Source organism: Tenrec ecaudatus, chromosome 17 (genome assembly GCF_050624435.1).
Source record: "Tenrec ecaudatus isolate mTenEca1 chromosome 17, mTenEca1.hap1, whole genome shotgun sequence".
Classification (NCBI taxonomy): Eukaryota; Metazoa; Chordata; class Mammalia; order Afrosoricida; family Tenrecidae; genus Tenrec; species Tenrec ecaudatus.
This window is the reverse complement of record NC_134546.1, coordinates 17,214,874-17,234,049: the sequence shown is the minus strand read 5'-3', so window position 1 is coordinate 17,234,049 and position 19,176 is coordinate 17,214,874. Positions and strand designations below refer to the sequence as shown.

The following is a 19,176-nucleotide window of genomic DNA, read 5'->3' as shown; positions in this document are numbered from 1 at the left end:
TATGAAATAGCGACGAAAATCATGTTATGGTTGGGGGAGGGGTCACCACAACACAAGGAACTGTATTAGAGGGTCGAGGCATTCGGAAGATTGGAACCACTGCCCTAAGCCTTTCTTCCTAGGATATCACTCTCTCAATAGACCTAACTTTTAAAATAGCACCTGGAGCTTGTCAAGCACAGATGCCAGGGCCCGCTCCAGAGATGCAGTGAACCTGAACTTGGCTTCTTAACCCTCTCAGGGGCTGTGAAGCTGCAGACTCCCAGACCATACTTCGTGGGTAGCAGCTGCAGGCCCTGACAGGGGACTCCCTCTCGCTGCTTGGAGGTAGTTGTTTAACCTTGTGTGGAGCTTATCAGGGGTCTGTTTGAATGTCTAAATCCCCTTCGACACGCCGGCCTCTTGCCCCTTCCTCCCTGTGTGTTCGCTCCTCGGTGAGGTCACTGAGCACAGAGACACCCCCTGGGAACCACAGCAGACACTCTCTAGTCTCACTTGAGCACCCCTGGCCCCCCTCTTCATGAGGGGCAGTGCCTGGCGCTCACTGGTAACTGTAAAAGACCAAGGTAGATGAACCATGCTTCCCAGAGTGCTGCTTGGCAGGGAATTGGACGGCCCTGCACCAGCCTGGCCCAGCAAGCAAAAGCAGCCATTCTTAGGGACTGAAGGACACTCAGGGACTCTTGGTTGCAAGTCACTGACGGTGTGGGCCAGAGGAGATTATGTACTGCGGTAGTCTTACCAGATGTGGGGTTGGATTAGTACCTGGGAATTGTCAGTGGTGATACTAGAAGAGCTCCCTCCCCCAAAAAACCAAGTTCACAGCCATTGAGTCAACACCAAGTCATCGTGACCCTGTAAGACAGGGTAGCACTGCTCGGTGGGTTTCCAAGACCGTGACTCTTTATGGACGGAGAAAGCCCCATCTTGCTCCCTCCCTGGGGGTGGCGAAGTGCCGACCTTGGTGTTCTCAGCCCAGAGTGTAGCCACTGTGCCAGCAGGGCTCCTGTGAGAAGTGCTACCATGAGTCCCTTCCCTGACAAGCTTGACCTCATTCAAGGCTTTGAACCCCCCATCATTGTTGGCTGCCACTGAGTTAGCCCCAGCCCGTCTCACAGTGAGATGCGCCCATTGCGATCCATAGGGTTTGCTCACTGGCTGATGTTCCGAGGCAGATTCCCGGGCCTTTCTTTCTGGCCTGTCTTGGTTTGTTGGCTCCACTGAAGGCTGTCCAGCCTCACAGCAATGCACAAACCTCCATTGACAGGTGGAGGGAGGCCGTGCCCAGGTGCACGGGGCTGGCTTCAAACCCTCGGAGCCCTCATGGAAGTGGAGAATTCTGGGTCTGCCGCCACTCCCTAACCCCGCATTAATCATGAACAGATGGAATTCTTAGATGGGGACTTCAAAAACTTCATGGGGAAATTCCTTTGTCTTTCAATTTTGTATTTCCATGGATTGTTGAAGCCCCCTGTCATCTAGCTGGGGGAGCAGGCTAGGACAGGCCCAGCACTCCGTGCCAGTGGCTGAGTTAGGGGTCACACCCTGTCCCCAACTCTGAAGCCCATGCTCTTAATTACCGCAGGTTCTGCTCCTGTGCCAAGGATTCTGCTGTACATTTAGCTGCTGCTTTTCCCAGTTGAATTGTGAGATGTCTAAGATGCTGATACTTCCAGAAGCTAGTTCTATGCCCCCACCCTCCGCCAAAAAAAAAAAAAAAAAAAGCTCACCGCCATCAGCCCATTGTAACTCACAGCAAAACCCTATGGCAGAGGAGCTTCAAAGATCTCGTGGAAAATTCGTTAGCTTTTCAGCCTGTTTTCCATGAGCTGTTTGAAGCCCCCCCTTGTGAATACAGAGATGTCCGCGTGAGTTTAATATGTAATGGAGGTGTCTAAAAGCCCACAATATGGACTGTGTCTGCCGCTTCTCAGTGAGCAAGTGTGCCAAGAATGTACCTCACCCGCGTCCCCTAGCCCCTCAAAAAGTGAGAAAGACCGACTCACCCTCATACCCAAAATAGAAGCCAAAGAAGACCCATTGACAGGAGCCGTGAAAGCAACATCCGCCGTGCCATCTTGAACGGGTATTGTTGGGATAACACAAGACTGTTGAAGTCAAGGGGAAAAGACAGGCTCTCTGCTCCTGTAAATAAGGAGTTTCAGTCTTGGAAACACACCGGGGCAGTTCCACCCTGTCCCATCGGGTCCTTGAGAGTCGGCATCCACTCAGTGGCAGTGAGTATGGTGTTTGGGTTGGGGGAGGAGTCAAATCGGACCCATTTTTTTAAATCATTTTATTGGAGTCTCATACAACTCTTATCACAATCCATCCATCCATTGTGTGTCAAGCACATTTGTACATTTGTTGCCCTTGTCATTCTCAAAACATTTGCTTTCTGCTTGGTATCAGCTCCTCATTGTTCCCCTTCCTCCTTGCCCCGCCCATGAACCCTTGATAATTTATAAATTATTATTATTTTGTCGTAATTTACAATGTCCGACATCTCCCTTCACCCACTTTTCTGTTGTCCGTCCCCCAGGGAGGAGGGTATATGTAGATCCTTCTAATTGGTTCCCCCTTTCTACCCCACCCCTCCTTCTACCCTCCCGGTAACGCCACTCTCACCACTGGTCCTGAAGGGATCATCTGTCCTGGATTCCCTGTGTTTCCAGTTGCTATCTGTACCAGTGTACATCCTCTGGTCTAGCTGGATTTGTAATGTAGAATTGGGATCGTGATAGGGAGGGAGCATTAAAGAATTAAAGGAAAGTTGTATGTTTCATCGTTGCTTCCCTGCACCCTGACTGGCTCGTCTCCTCCCCGCCACCCTTCTGTAAGGAGTTCAGACTAGTTTTTCAAATGGTGCCTTTCACGCTGGTCAGCAGGTCTGTAGCCTGCGTGTTGTACACTGCATTCCGGAATTGATGGGTGATCTATACTCTTCTCTGATAGCAGAGGATGAAAAACCCCAAGCGTTAGGGTGCTGGAGCTGTGAGGGCCTGCCTTTGCCCACTGACCCAGGCTCCTGTGCCCAGGCAGGGCTGGCGGTGCTGCTCCCGATGAACCATTGTTTTGTTGTTGTTTTGCTTTCAGTCTTCTTCCTAACCTCTTGCTGCCCCTCAGTCTCACCCCTCCAGAGGAGCCTGGCTGCAGTTGTGTCCATCCTGCACAGGGTTCTTACAGTTACATGCCTGTGTGTTTCTCAAAGTAACTCCGAAGCACGTTGAACGTGCCGGAAGCCCACGCAGCATCAAGGTCATCCGTGACTGTGCCTTTCTTCTGGTTTCAGGCTTTTCAAAGAGACTTTGGTGGAAGCTAACTTTGGACATGGCGGCCGTCTCTTGGCTAGGGCCAAATGGGGCCGCTCTCCCATCAGAGGCATCAGAATGGCGCTGGGGCCTTTCGATGCCACTGAATCTTCCCAGGAGATGGTTTTGCCTTCTACCCCCTCAGAAACAACCACCCACCCCACGCCCCACACACTTCCTGCTGGGAAACAGGGGGCTCGGGAGGCTCCAGGCCTGGACTGACAGTTGTCAGCATGTGGTGGGGAGCCGAGAGCAGAGCGAGCGGGTGCCTGCATGCAGGCGGGTGCAGACCAGAGCACAGACAGGGGTGGGTGCGTGGGGACAGCCCTCTGGGCTGTGCCGTGGGTCTGAGCTGCTGTCTTTTCTCTCCCCAGCAGACCCGCCGGTGGCCGCCGCAGTGGTGTCGCATTTTAATGACTGCCCAGACTCCCACAGCCAGTTCTGCTTCCACGGAACCTGCAGGTTTTTGGTGCAGGAGGACGAGCCAGCATGTGTGTACGTATCTGCCGGTCTCCTTGCAGGGAGGGTGTCTGGGGAACCCCAAGAGAGAGCAGTTCCCTCCATAAGTCATAATGTGCATGGGGGAGGGGTGCTGAGACTCCTGCCGGCTGACATGCCGAGGCTCATGCAGAGTGCCACCTCCTTCAAAGCCAGCTGGCTGGTGACGTGCACTTCGATCCCCTAGAAGAGGGGTTGGCCAACTTTCGAGTCGGAAGAGCTGATCCTGTCCCGCACCACCATTAAAAACTATTCAAGAGCTGTAAACATATGTTTACAAACAAATGTAGTCACCTGTCATTTGACAGCCTTCAAACATTTTACACATGACACTACGATCGTTTCATTTTGCATTTCCGATTCTACTTCGGTGCCACGTGGACCTACTTGAAAGAGCCGCAGGTGGCTCTCGAGCCACAGGCTGAAGAAGAATGCTGAGCAACAGGGAACCAGATTTCAACTTCTTGTGGAACCCAGACTTTCTGGAGTCATGGAGGCAGAATGAACCCCTGAAAGTATTGGCCTGAGATGATTTAAAAACCAAAAATATGCCTGGAAGTCTTCTTCGTGCCAGTCATTTCACTTAATCAGCAAAGTGCTGACCTGGAGCATTGGCTTCTGTCCAAGATGCAACTGACAGTAACTCAGCGATTAGACAGGAGACGTAAGGGGCAGTGAGTGAGGGCTAATGAGGGAAGCGCTTAGAAAGGAGGGGGAGAATCGTCACACAACTTGAGGAATGCACTCCGTGCCTGTGAATTGTACAGGGAGAAACTGCGTGTGTTGCTGGTTGTATTCTTAACATCCCCAAAATGGAATTATTTTAAAATAATACAATAAAAATGCTAAGGCTTTCAAAAGCAAAGAAGCAAGACCGGCTGGTTAAAAATCCAGGTTCCAGGGTCTCAGATCGGAGACCCTGAGGCAGGACCTCTAGTAAAGGGGGCTACATGCTCAAGAAGTGCTTGGGGGGACCCCCCCCTCAGGTTCAGGAAGCTGGAAATCCCTGCATCCGGCATTTCATTGCCTACTTGGCATTCTGGACAGCAAGGCGCTGTGCTGGATAATGTTCAGTAGCCAGAATCTATAGGATGAGGTATCTGCTTACCAGACTCGGACCAGTCTAGCAAGTAGAATAAGTTAAAAGATTGTCACAACTTATAAGTATAGATGCCTGAGGGGGCATGGTGGGGTTTCAAGCCTGGCAAATATTTAGCCGCCGCCCCCCCGGGCTTCTTAGAGCCCCATTCTGACCTACTGAATCAGAATGGGAAGGAAGACTCACACTGTTGACACCACTAATGTTTGCTAGAGTTTAGCTCAAGGAGAGCATCCCAGAGGAGGTGGGAACTAGACTGGGCTTCTACAGCTGTCGGGCATGGCCAGATGGGGCGCCGCTGAGCAGGTGTTCCAGACCTGGGGTGCCCAGGGGTCCTGCGGTTAGGGATCAGTGCACCTACAACACAGGGGACCAAACAGGACACGTGGAAGCTGGAGCTGTCAGAGTGGCCTTTCTTCTCCAGACAGTGGGAGTTCTATCGATTCTGGACGTTGGTTTCTAAAGCATGGCGCCAGTAGAGGGCCCTGTCCTCAGCATTAGCACTATGGACGGAAGTGGCTGGCCAGGCTATTCTGGGCACTGGCGGGTTCGCTGCATCCCCGGCCTCTGCCACAGATGTAGCAGCACACCCGTGCCCCTGGCTTGACAACCAAAAAGGTCTCCCGTGTTAGCAGATACCTGCTGAGGGACAGAGGTCCCCGGTTAAGACCGCTAGTTGCATGGAATGGCATTTTGATTAGGTCCAGACGGTGAACCATTGGTCATTTCTTTGGTTCAACGTGTTAAGCAAACATCAAAAAACCTTAAACCTGCTGCCATCAAGTCAGTTGGTGATGACGACAAAAGCAGGCTGCCACGTCTTCCTCCCCCATAGAGACTGGTGGGTTCAAAGGGCCAACCTGTTAGCAGCCGAGTGCTGAAGCACTGCACCCGCTGGCTGCTCACCGCCTCACAGTATCGACACGAAGTTGTGCGTGTTGACCGAAAGGTGGCAATGCATTGGGCTGTGGCTGTGTGGTAGCCGTTGTTCTAACCCCAATGCGTGTGTTTCACATCTTCAAGGCTGAAAGCATTCCCGCTTTGAGTTTTTTATTGAAACCTGTGTTTTCGGTGATGTAAGGCATTCCAATTAAATGGGGACATATGCTTAGATCATGGAGGTGTTGATGAAGGGAGTCCTGGTGGGGTAGTGGTTACACATTGGGCTGGGATCCACAAGGTTGGCAGTTGAGGCCACCAGCTGGTCCAAGGGAGGATGACGGGGCCTGTCTACTCCTGTCAGCAGTCACAGAGACCCTGCTACCTTGGCCCAGAGGGTCGCTGTGAGTCGGCAGCGACTCAGTGGGAGTGATTTGGGTTTCCTGGAGGTGGGTTTTGGTACAGTTACTGAGACACGGGTCCCAGGGCGTCTCTGTGCCTGGGGTTGATGAGCTGAGATCTGTTTCTTCAAAAGATGGCAGCACACCCAGAAAGTGGGACACGAGCTTCCCACTAAACCCCGGGGGTGGAAGATGGAGGTAGGCACACTATGCCCCATGGGTCACAAAAGAGTTAATTCATTTAATCCTCACAACAGTCTGTAGGTTGTGTGTAGGAGGTTACTTAGCAGAGTGTGGGTGTAAACCCAGACTTTCAGGGTCCTGAATTAGAATCTTAAACATGACATATATTAGGGATCAGGCACATTCACTCAGGAGAGAGTGGGGACCAGAGAATGCTGTTGCAATGCTCTGAGAAACAGTGGGTGGGCTACCCCCTGCACACATACCACGACCACCACCACCACCACCCCAGGTGGCAGCCCTGGGCCAGCTCTTCCACATGCCTCCAGGCCTCACATAGACAGGCAGTTGGACCATCTCTCTAGGAGACGATGGGAGCCCCCCAGACTGTGTCTGCAAAGATAAGAGACACTCCCCCAGATGTTTAGCCTCCATGCTTCCAATACAAAACCAAGCAAGAACAAAAATCAATCTATGAAACTCAATCCCATCGAGTCAATGTCAACTCATGGCAACACTATAGGACAGGGTAGAACTGCCCCTGTGAGTTTCCAAGACTCTGACTCTACAGGAGTAGAAAGCCCCAACTTTCTCCCTGACAATTCAAAGCACAGGACATTAGCAGGCATGGTTTACGATGATTATCATTCTTATTAAAATACTCACTGGGTCCCTGGCCCAGCGAGAGGGGGAACAAATGGAGTTGTTTTTATTGGCACTCCAGTTGGTGTGGAAAAGGGGATTTGCACCTAGGTTAGCCCCAAAAGAAGGTTTGCTCTCCCCGATCTCAAGGGAACCTCCTAGCACCTCCGCAATGGACCAAAGGCCATCTCCCTCCAGCATTCTCCGCTCTGGGCCGGGAGAGCAGGCTCAGTGCTGGATAGCGGGGAGAAGACCTTATGGGAGCGAGGGCAAGTCTTGCAAGTATCTGATCAAAATGAGCTGCAAGCACAGGGCTTTCTCCTCAGGTGCCTTCCCCACCAGATGGGAGCAGGTGCTGGTATACCCTTCCCAGAGCTGGAGGTTGGGGTATCAGAAGCTCTAAAGCAATGTCCTTATTTCTGGCTGACGCCCAATCTTGGCTGGGTGGAAACCCTCTGGACCCTGCATGGTGGCTGCTCTCACCGTGGCTCCCATCGGAGGCAGGGCCCTGCTTGTGACTCTAGAAAGAGCATGGGCTCTCACATTCACACTTCACTCAGATGCGCACCTCAGGATGGCTGGATGGATGTCTGCCCAGTTACATTTTGAACATCGGAAGGATCCGCCATCCCTCACCTCCTTCGCATTTTAAATCTTACTCTTGGTGATCATAGTAATCTCTCTCTCGAGGCCGGAGCTGTGTGCCAGGCTCGATGCCATGCACTTCCTGTCCGTTCTCTCATGCGGTCCTCATCCCTGCCCTCAGAGGGGTGGGTATCACTGTCATTGACTTTGAAATGAGAGAGAGGAGGCTCACAGGTGACACCACTCACCCACAACCCCAGAGGTATGCACGGCAGAGATGGGATTGGTCCAGTGGCTCTGCTCCTAAAACCATGCCCTCAGCCACTGCCCAGAACAGAGCCGGCTTAGCCTTGCAGTGTTCCCTCAAATCCCAGAGCCCTTTTGTTTTCTGGGAAGGAAGATGTTGACCTTCCTCCAGAAAAGGCCATGGACACGCCAAGGTCACTCCCCTGAGCACAGACCCTCACCGAGCCCTTCCTGTGGGCCGAGGGTGGGAGGTACAGGGACAGCTAGGACACTTCGAGTTTGGAGAAAGTGGTCATTGCTGTGTGGGGAGGAGGCATCGCCACACAAAGCCCAGTTTCCCCATTGGGTCTGAGGACCCTCGCGGCAGCAGTCAGCCTACAGATTCATATTCCATCCAGATGCCTGAGTAGGAGGTGGCAAGCCCGGGTCTGAACACCCAGATCCAGTCACTTGCTGGGACTCAGTTGCACTTGCCGCCGCCCCCTCCCCCCCCCTCCTCCCTCTCCAGGCCCCTCCACTGCCCTCTCATACTCAAACCGGGGTTGCCCCTTCGCCTTTCTTCCCTGGTAGTCCAGTTGCTTACTTCCTCTGGTGGTGATTGTTAGCTGCCAGAGAGTTGCCCCCTCAGTGCATGGAGCCCCTAACCCCACTGGGGTGAAACACTACCCAGCCCAGCACCAAGGTTTCAGGTCAAAACAGTGTGGCCCTTAGGGTTTTCTTTCTTTCTTTCTTTTTTTTTTTTTTAAAAACATTTTATTAGGGACTCATACAACTCTTATCACAATCCAGACATACATCAATTGTGTAAAGCACATCTGTACATTCATTGCCCTCATCATTCTCAAAGCATTTGCTCTCCACTTAAACCCTTTGCATCAAGTCCTCTTTTTGCCCCTCCCTCCCAGTTCCCCCCTCCCTCATGAGCCCTTGATAATTTATAAATTATTATTTTGTCATATCTTGCCCTGTCCGACGTCTCCCTTCACCCCCTTTTCTGTTGTCCATCCCCCAGGAAGGAGGTCACATGTAGATCTTTGTAATCGGTTTCCTCTTTCCAACCCACTCACCCTCTACCCAACCAGTATCACCCATCACACCCCTGGTCCTAAAGGTATCAACCACCCTGGATTCCCTGTGCCTCCAGCTCCTATCTGCACCAGTGTACATCCCTTAGGGTGTTCACTGGCTGGTTGGTGAGCAGTAGAGCTCCAGGTCTTTCTTCCGTGTCTTTCCTAGTCTGCAAACACTGCTGAAACCTTCCAACATCATCGTTATACAGAAGCCTCCACTCACAGACGGGCAGTGCCTCCTTGGCTGGGTATCAACACCAGGTCTCCCCAACAAAAGGAGAGAATTCTCCCATTGAGTCACCTCTGCCCCCTCCCATCTCTGGAGTGGCCTGTAGGAGACGGAAGTGCCTCACCCCTAGACAGGCGCCTTCAGCAGACCCCTCCAGCTCTCACAGTTGGGGCCAGAGCAGGGCTAGGAGCAGGGACAGAACGAGCAGACGTGTCACCCACACCTGTGGGGACTCCCAGACTGGCACACGAAGCCCTTTGCCCTGATGTGTTGTGAGCTCTGTGGGGACAGGGCCACGCCTCTGTCTGTTTGTCTTTACGACATCTAGAAGAATGTTGTCATGAATCGGTTCCCACTAGACCAGAAACTCAGAGTCTGTGTGGAGAAAGCAGAACATTCCGTCCTGGCCCTTCAGAACCTCCCCTCTCCAGGAAGCTGACACACACAGTCTGGCCAAACTGACGCGGCTCAGGTGAGGCCTCATCTATCAGCACCTTGTCAAGAAAACCCACAGACCACAGCTGGGAGATTACCGTGTCAAAAGAGGGAGCCCTTATAAAATAAGGTTGCTCTCAGAGTTTTGTTCTCCACAAGAACAAATAGTCTCTCAGCTTCTCCCACTGACGTTGAGGCCCACAGGGCTCCCCCCAAGGCCCTGGTAGCATTCTCAGGGGTCTCCCACCCTGGGGGCATTCTCCTTCCAAGCAAGGTGGGCTCCCGTCAGTGAGACTGGGATTTGAGTGTTTTGGAGCTGTGACTGCGGAGAGACAAAGAGAGGCCTTCTGATCTCAGGAAGGCTGCCCTCAGGGGCTGCACCCTCTCTGCCTGCCAGGGGTAAGGCTGTGGCGGGCCTGGTTACCCAGGGCTCAGCACCCACAAAGAGCCAGGCAACACTCCAGTGGGAAACGCCTGGGAAGTCAAGGAAGCACGGCCCAGCCCAGGGGTGATCTCCCTCTGTGAGTGCCGGCCGTGACATTGTGTGGTGGGGCTCTATGCACCCCGCCATGCTGGCGTCCTGTGGGCAATCAGCAGCCCAGAGACTGAATATCTTCCAAAACAGTTCGCACTCCCCCAACAAAGTAGCCTTAAGCGTTGGCAGTCACTGGTTTCTCGGAGTCCAGGAACTTTGGTTTGCCCGCAGGGCAAATGGCCTTCCGTGGAATGGTGCCGGTTGGGACAGAGTGAGAGCGGTGCCACGGGAGTCCCGCACCTGCTGCTCTGCGGCCAGCATGCCATCAGTCACGTGCAGTGTTCTGGTGCCCGGCTGCCACTCTGCTCCCTACACAGGGCTTCCTGGAGTTGTCCCTTCAGTCACTTGGCTGATGCCAACTGCAGACCTGGTGGCAAGCTGCTCACAGGGAGAACACGGGCAAAGGGCTAGAAGACTGCATGTTAGATCAACTGTAGCCCTTCCCGGAAAACACAAGTGCCTGCATTGTGCCCACTTTCAGTGGGGCCATAGCAACGGGTCTTCAGGATTATTTAAAAACAACAACCACCACAAAAAAATTTTTAAAAAGACCATCAACCCCCAACCCCACTAAGATGAGTTCTGACTCATAGCAACCCTGATCCCATTGGCTAGAGTAGAACTGCTGCTACTTAGGGTTTCCAAACTGTCAACAGCCTCATCTTTCTCCCAAAGAGCAGCTGACGGGTTTGAACTGCCACCCTTCCAGCATTTAACCTACCATGCTACCAGAGCTGCTTCTTCAAGAAGGCAGCCAGTCATTCAAGGCTTTTCCATTGGGCAACATTGTATACCGGGGCATCCCATTGGAACCTTCAGCTACAATGTTACAGTTGTATCCATCTCCCATTGATCATCAGGGATCATCAAGCCAGGTAGTCCCTGTGGCTTTAGCATTAGAGTGCCATTTATTCTCTTTTTTTAAACAATGGGGACAATCGATATTCTAGAAAAACACGCCATGCCTCTCACTTGGCTTCAAGTCATCTCCTGGCACCTGGGGCCTGACCTTCCAGGAGCACCGACTGGGAAAGGGACACATCCTGGCCCCTCCCAGGAGCAGCACATGGGCTCCTCACCCCCTCTTGGGGCCCTTGTTCTCCAGAGAGACATTTGTCTGGGACATTGGATCTGAGAGCCTCCAAGATCCCTCCTTGGAGGGAATTATGCCTGCATCTGAAAATGACCGTCACTTCTGTATGGCTAGGCCACGGCTGAAGGCTCATGGGAGAGCCACTGACTGACCCAGAACCCAGGAGGGCCGCGCTCTAAGCAAGAACAGATGGAGGCCACAGCAGCTGCCCTGTGGCCACGTGGCAGCAGGAAGCTGTGGCCTCAACGCTGGTGCCGAAGAGCCTCCGAGAGATGACCTAATCAGTGGCAATGCCCCCTCGAGCTGGCGGGGTGCATCGTTGGGAAGGAGGAAGCTGGGGTCCCGGAAGCGAGGATGTTTCTGTCTCACAGCCCCCGGCGGAGGTGCTGCACCTCCTGCCGCTCTTCCCTGCGGGCCCACGCTTGCTCCTGCCCTCGGCCAACACTTCTGGAAGGAACTGAACTCCCAGGAGCAAACGCAAAGACCAAGCGTGATTTCTGCCTCCAGCTGGCTTCGCAGACGCACTTGCGTCATCCGGCACGCTGCAGGCACACGCCGGGTTTAAAGACAGGCTCGGTTTTCGTGAACTGCAGAAATACACTCGGTGTCGCAAGCGTGTCTACTGCCCCCAGCTGATTCGCCCAAGACCAGGCCTCACAGTGGGGGGGGGGTCATAAGAAAGTGCTTCAGCAACACCTCAGCCTGGGGTGATGAGGCTGATTGGTTGCCCCAGTCCTCCAAGCAAAGACGCCCTAGTGGCACAGCAGTTAAGCACTCAGCTGTTAACTGACCTGTCAGCCGGTCAGACCCACCAGAGCCACTCCACAGCACAGTAGACCTGATGCCACGCCATGAAGATCACCCGGCGCACTGCTATCCACACACAGGAGAGAGAAGAGCCATCACCGTGGGTTTCCAAGGTGGTGACTCTTACAGGCACAGCCAGCCACATCTTTCTCCCACAAAGCAGCTGGTGGGTTTGAACTGCTGACCTTGAGGTTAGCAGCCCAAGGAAGCCAGCAGGGCTCTATCCCATAAATATCACAGCCTTGGAAGCCCCTCTGGGGCAGGTGTACTCCCTCCTTGGAGGGGTGCCCGAGTCAGGATCCACTTGATGGCAGACAACAACTACTCTCTAAGCAAAGGGGGGCGGGGGGGGCTGGCATAGAAGCAGTCCTTATTTGGCTGTCCTGGCATCTCAGATAGCAAGGGCTGGCGAAACCCCTGGGGCTTCCTTCTGGGGGCCTGAGAGCCATCTGGAAAGCGTGCTGACAAGCCTTCCCTCCCCAGCTGCCATTCTGGGTACGTGGGTGCCCGCTGTGAGCACGCAGACCTCCTGGCCGTGGTGGCTGCCAGCCAGAAGAAGCAGGCCATCACCGCCTTAGTGGTCGTCTCCCTCGTGGCCCTGGCTGTCCTCATCATCACGTGTGTGCTGATACAGTGAGTACTCGCTGCCCCGAGACCAGCCCCCACCCCGACCACCACCACCCCTGCCTGCCCACCCTGTCAGGCACGTCTGCCCACAGAGCAGAGCCACCGCATCCCAGCCATGCCTGCGGTGTCTGATTGGTGTCCGCAAAGCCAAGAGGAGCTTCAGCCAGGCTGTGTAATGGTCATTGTCCCGGGTGCACGGCTGAACGCCGGCATCAGGGCCTCTCTGTCCCTCTGGCATGTGAGGTCCAGGCCTCTAGAACATAGGTTTTCCAACTTATTTGATCTACCACCCCCTGTTCAGGAAAAAAAAAATTTACTCAGCATTTCCCTTCCCAGCGATTAAAACCATTTGTACTGTCAAGCCTAGATGCCAGGACCAATGTGGGCATCCACTGTTGCATCCCACCTGGATCATTCAACACCCCCAAGGGACATACCCCACTTTGAGACACACTGATCTTCCAGCATTGGGGACCCAGGCACCTTGATCCCATCACCCAGGATGCAGCTGGTTCCAGTTTAGACTGTGCCACTCAGGAGGGTTCAACCCACAGGCAGGGGCTCTAGTCCCTCATTTTCCACCCAGGCGAGAAGTCAGTTGGCCAGGAGGGTCTCAACCCAAAGGCCAAGGATCCCAGTAACCTGGGACCCTCCCTTGCTGGAGGATCCAGCGCTGGGAGCCTTTGCACTCTTCGGCATAGACAGGGAGAAGGATGGTGAAGGGCCACCCTGACATGCGAGCAGTCTCACCCACTCATCTCTGTCGGCCAGGAAGCTCTTCCCGGCCCATGTCTGCAGAGATGATCTGTACCTCGCAGGGAGAATCATGGACAGAGCCTAGTCCAAGGGCAACAGCCATCAGAGCCGCTCTAGGTGAAGGTGTCCCAACACTTTCTCCTCGGCCTTCCTTTTTTCAGGCTAACTCTGGACACTATTGTGCCCTCAGAGAGAGGCGCCACAGTGTAGGCAGAGCTGAGTCCTTCCGTAAGACTCGGGAAACCAGCTCACAGAGACCTTTAGTCCTCAAAGGAAGGGGCGGGGTTCGAGACCCAAAGCCATGGAGACCCAGGAGTCAGTCCCGAATCTCGCCGTGGGTCATTGCAGCCCCGGCTTGCATTCCCAGCTAGAGCAGCTGCTCTATCCCAGCCTGACAGTCATGCTGAGCCATCACTGCCTCCATGGGGTTACCCCACGGTTCTTTACCATCGAGGAAGCAGTGGAGTGGGTGGCCAGTAACCTCAACATCCAGGGAAGCTGGAGCTCGGAGCAGAGCTGGGACGTTGCAGTCGCCCACAGGTTACTTTTGTTGTGGACTGGAATCTGCCCCCCAAAGCCTGCATGACCCTCAGCGCAAGCGGTGCCCCTCTCAGGAAGACTGCTTCCGAGACCAGAGCTTCCCAGCAGCCCCCGACCCGCCACCCCCAGGTCCTCCTGGCAGCCCCCTGCCCAGACAGCATCAGGCATCGTCGGTGTCTTTGCAGCTGCTGCCAGGTGCGGAGGCACTGTGAGTGGTGCCGTGCCCTCGTCTGCAGGCACGAGAAGCCCAGCGCCCTCCTGAAGGGAAGGACGGCCTGCTGCCACTCGGAAACAGGTGAGGGGCTGAGCCGGGGCGGGCCGAGGCCGGCTCGCTTCGGAGGCACCACTGGGCGAGGAAAATGACCACCTTCTCCGAGTCAGAGGGTTGGAGGCCGAGGCAGACAGGGGGCTGGTGGGGGGAAAGGACATCTCTCTCTGGAGCCTCTCCAGTCATTTTAGTTTATTCTAAGGTGTGTGTTGACACCGTGGCTGCATCCGTGGGCTCAGGCCTAGGAACAGTCGTGAGGACGGCGCAGGACTGGGCAGCGTTGCGTTCTGTTTGTGCGCAGGGCCACACCTAACAACAACAACAATAACAACAACAGGGTGTGTGTGAGCTAGCAGGGGGCTCGTGTCCCTGCTGGTGACTGTGTGGGCTGACAAGTGACTTAGCCTCATGGCACCTCCGTCTCCGTGCTCTCCGAGAGGCCAGCGTGTAGACGGAGTGAGAACTGGCGTGACATACGTAGTCCAGGGCAAGAGCGAGGGCGAGATGCGCCAGAGGCACAGGGTGGTGGTTCCTTCTTTTTCTCTTGAGACAGCACTTCCCTTTCTCATCTGAGAAAATGAGGGATTCACCTACACGGGTATCTAAGGACCCTGGAGACTCTGGAGCCCAGGAGCTTCATGACAGTCCCCGTTTGTTTGTATCTCCACCGATACCTCGAAGGAGAGGGGACGCCTTGACCTTCCATCAGGAGCCCTCCCCTACACGTCTCTGACTCCGAGCCTGTGGGGTCGAGTCACTCGCTGACCCATACAAGCCCTAGAATCCTCACTCACTGGCATGAATAAGTCTCTCTGGGATGCCCTTGTGACCAGCGGCATCCATCCATCAGTAGCTCAAGAGTCCCTTTCAGGAAAGTAGCAATTAGAAGAGGCAGGTCTACCCTGGGGTGGTCGTCTCTCTGGAACCAGTCAGCAAGCCCATGGCTTCCCAGCCAGGGCAGGGAGCCAGCTGGCACGGGCAAGGCCCAGGCTCCTTAAACCTCACAGTCCTCCCCACGGAGGGAGCTGGAGGCCCAGGAGCCCCAGGTACTTTCCATGTCAATCCCCGCAGGTAGAGTGGGAGTGGGGGCCTGCTGAGCCTGGAGCCCACAGCCCCGGAGGGTGGAAAGCCCTTGAGCCCCAGAGCGGCCTTTAGAGAATGATTCCTGAGTGGCGGAGGGAAAGTGAGTCAGGCCAAGGCCGCCCTGGTTTGCACTGTGGGTCAGGGTATGAGGCTGGAAGCGGGCCTCTGAAGAGCCCGCCTGTGTGCCTCTTCCACTACCTGGGGCAAAGGGGTGGAGGGAGGCAAGCACCAGCTAATCAGGTACACATTTCTCCGGAGTGTTTTAACACCAAGAGGCTGGGTGGACTTCTTAAAGGACATTTGGGGTCGGCTTGGAAGCACGTGTGGCGGCACCTCAGCAAAGTCATTCCGTTGGAGACATGTTGGGTTTCTTGTTACTGTCTTCCCCTTTCGCCCACTTTTTTTTTATTATTTCTTTTTAGCAGCTTCACGGGCATACGGGTCACATCTCCCACATTTCACTCCTTGACTCATATTCGTAGGAGGGATGCAGCCAGCAGCGCCGTCACCCCCAGGCTATTTCTTCCTCCTTGTGTTCCCACCTCCCTCCCCTCCCAGGTCTCTTTGGAACTAGGATTCCGGTTGGTGTCTCAGGAGGTTTGCATGTCCTGGGTTCCCCCTAGAGAGAAACCTACAAAGTCAAAGCCAGCCGCAAACAAAGTGCCGGGCAACAATGATGGACTGCAGCAGAGGAAAGCCTCCCTTGGACCCAAAGTAGAAAATATTAAAAGCGGGAGCAATTGTACAATGGAGGCCGGATGGACAAAGTCCCGCATTGTGGCCCAGGTGCCCTGTGTGATAGCCAGGCCTTGCCCGTCCCTGGCCCACCGTCAGAGGGGATTCTGCTGAGGCTTATTCCGCATGGGGGTGCCCTTGGGAATGGGTTTGGGCTTTCCCTCTCATCCAGAGCCATCTGCAAGCACATTTAGTTTTGAGACCTGGCCTCTTGGAAATGGCCCCCTACACCCTGATACCATGACCTTCATGACCTCAGGTAGGCCACTAGCCTGAAAAATGGGTGAGCTGGGTGTTCACACGTGAGCTGAATGGAAGCAGTCTAGCCATGATCTCCCTTGGCCAGGGTGCTACCCGCCTCCCTCCCCCAGGAAAACTGCAGGGAAGACCAGGGCAGGAGCCACCCTGCCCCACTCTGGCAGCCACGAAGGATACCCTAGGGACTCCACCTCATGAAAAATACGTGGGTCTGCTCTTACATGGCCTTAACAGAAGCGAGGGTGCTGCCCAGATCCTGCACCCGCCTGTGGCCTGCCACCAAGCCAGCCCTCACCGGGGAGCTGGCCCAGGCTGGGTTGAATCATCTCCAGTCGGACGGAGGTCCTCCGGGCAGACGTGTCTCCTATTCTGCCCCCAGTCTGCTCAACTCAGCCAGCTTTTCCCGCTTCCCTGGGCATGGACGGCACTGTTTTAGAAGCTGCTCCTCAGAGATGAAAAGCCAGCAGAATTTGCCCGGGGGCCTGCCTGCCCTGGAGAGCCCAGGGATGTTGGCCGGGGCCGTCTCCAAGTTTCTGTCCCCAGCTTATTTTCCCAGAGAGGCGAGGGGCTGGACCACAGTGACTAACGGTGTTTTTCCTTCCGCCCAGTGGTCTGAGGAGCCCAGAAGAGGAGGTCAGCCAGGTGGACCGGGGCCACCGGAGACGAAGGGACTTCTCCAGCGCTGCCCCGAGTGGGACTCCTGGGAGAGGCAGGCCAGCGGCTCCTTCCTGCTTCGCCTGCGCAGCCTCGTGTCTCTTTGGGGGTCTTCACCGCTCTCTCAAGAGCCCTTGTCTGCTTCGCACCGATCGGCAGACCACATGGTCAAAATAGCTCTCTCGAGAACGGCACAAGCCCTGTTTACATAGACGGGTGGGCGTCCGTCCGTGTGGTGCGGCCTGCACGTGTGTGCCATTGTCTCTGCCCGCCATGGACGCGGGGCGGGGCTGCTTTTCCATGGGGGCAGCTGCACATCACAGCGTCCTGCCCAAGGCCAGAGAGTCCAGGCCCTCCTCATCGGCTTGTTGAGGAGGAAGGTGGAGAGGAGGGTGACTGCTGACTATCACATGAAGATGCCAAGTCAGAGAGGGGCCGGATCGTGCATCCCCCCGACCCTCGACCTGCCGCCGACAGCCCCAGGGTCACCGTGGCCGCCCGCAGAGATGGTCTAACGTAGCAGGTGGATCGTGACTCTGGGTTTCATCTCTCCGGCCAGGGTCCAAAGCCTAAAACCCTGTCACACTTTTTCCTGAATGATGGAGGTGCTGCCCTCACCCTGACGGCCAAGAAAGGTCTGGTCTCCGTGGGACGGCTAAGGTTTGGGAAAGGCCACCCAGCAGTTCAGGGATGGAGCCAGAGGACAAGTTACTGACGGGAACAAAGCCTGGGGGTCAGGGGTCATGCTCTTTCAGCCACCATCATTCAGTAAACCCACAGAGAGGGTGGGCACATTCCAGGTAGAAAACCAGCAGAAGGTGAGTGCCCTTTCACACCTTCTGACACGTCCTGGTGGGCACGAGCTGTTAATGCCCCCAGCTGTGCGCCCAAAGGTAGGAGGTTCGAGTCCCCCCCAGATGCGCCCTGGAAGACAGGTCTGGTCTTCGGAAACCCACAGGGCCCGGTGGCTCAGGTGGCCCTGGTTTGGGACTGGCTCAGCAGCAGCTGGTCTGGGTAACTCCTGGGTGAGCCAGCCCCGAGAGCGGCCTTAGAAACAGAGCCTTCGCCGCTCCATACAGGCCGAATCCATGCAAGCGGGAACGAATCATCTAGTTTCATGTTGTTGGCAACGAATCGTCTATTTTCCATGTTGTTGGTTGGTGGCTTTATTTTTAAAAGGAGAAATTGAGCTTGTCTATTTATTTTTAAGCGTTTGGAGAAATAATCCCAGTGATCTCTTTTCCATTCAGGATGCTGGTTTTATTAACAGAAACTCTTAAACAAGCCATCTCAGCCTGGGGTGGGGAGCAGAGGGTGGGGGTCTTACTCTCCCCTCAGAGATTCTCCCGAGCTGGCTGGGTGCGTCCTCCCCAGGCCCTCAGGTCTGTGTCGGCAGACCCAGTGGTTCCACCAGAAACAGTGTTCATCTGCTCCAAGGAATTTCCCGGGTTCTTCACGCCGGGTCATTCTGGTTGGAGCTCCTGCTGAGAATATTCCCTCCCCGCTCACATTCGGAATATCTGGGGTGGAAAAGGGAATTCCAGCAGGGAGTTGAATAGTTGAGAGGCCTGGAATTCTCCTTACAATCTGACAACAGGAGAGCCGTGAGATCCATCAACTCTCCTGTTTGGGGGGGAACACTTCCGTCACAAGCATTTGAACAAAGAACGATTTCTACCTATTAGCCCTTCAGTGCAGCTAGCTGCTCACATTAGGAAAGGGACTGTTAAAATCGGTCCCGTTGACTCAACGATGCTGTCAGCAAATGCTACCAATCCCTCCGCCCCTCCTGAGCCTGTTTCTAGGAACTGGTCGCCTGTCAGGATTCAGACCATTGTGTGGCCCATGTCTGTCTTGGAACTGGGCTGCCCCAGAAGCACAAAGAGCAGGAATGACATCGGCCTATCAGCCAGGGCCTGCAGCCGTCTGTCCCAGCACTGGGTTTGAGTGGGAAAGTTCGCGTGCCTTGGGCCCGCCCCACAGAGTGGCAGATATGTGGGCTAAGGCTTCCGTTGTGCATCTTGAGAGTGCAGAGACCCACCCAGTTGATACTGGGGTTCCGATCCCCATGTGCATGCACCTGTCCCAGCAGGGCTGTCCTGAGAGCGTGTCATCAAAAGACCCTCGGCCCTCATTTCTGACTTGAGTTCAGCTACATTGTTACCTTCAGGAATGCTCGCCTCGGCAGGTGAGAGGCCGCTTGAGCTCTCGCCGCCTTGGAGAAACGTGGCCTCACGTGGCC

General features: G+C 54.9%; 1 protein-coding gene across 1 annotated transcript in view; it reads left to right on the top strand.

The window, feature by feature from the left end:
• Window positions 1-14,299, top strand: part of TGFA (transforming growth factor alpha) — a 97,727-nt gene extending 83,428 nt beyond the window's left edge. Inside the window, exons 3-5 of the mRNA XM_075536050.1 lie at window positions 3,686-3,806; window positions 12,497-12,646; window positions 14,122-14,299. Coding sequence (XP_075392165.1) covers window positions 3,686-3,806; window positions 12,497-12,646; window positions 14,122-14,299 — 449 coding nt within the window. The remainder of the gene's footprint in view (window positions 1-3,685; window positions 3,807-12,496; window positions 12,647-14,121) is intronic.
• The last annotated feature ends 4,877 nt before the right edge of the window (window positions 14,300-19,176 follow it).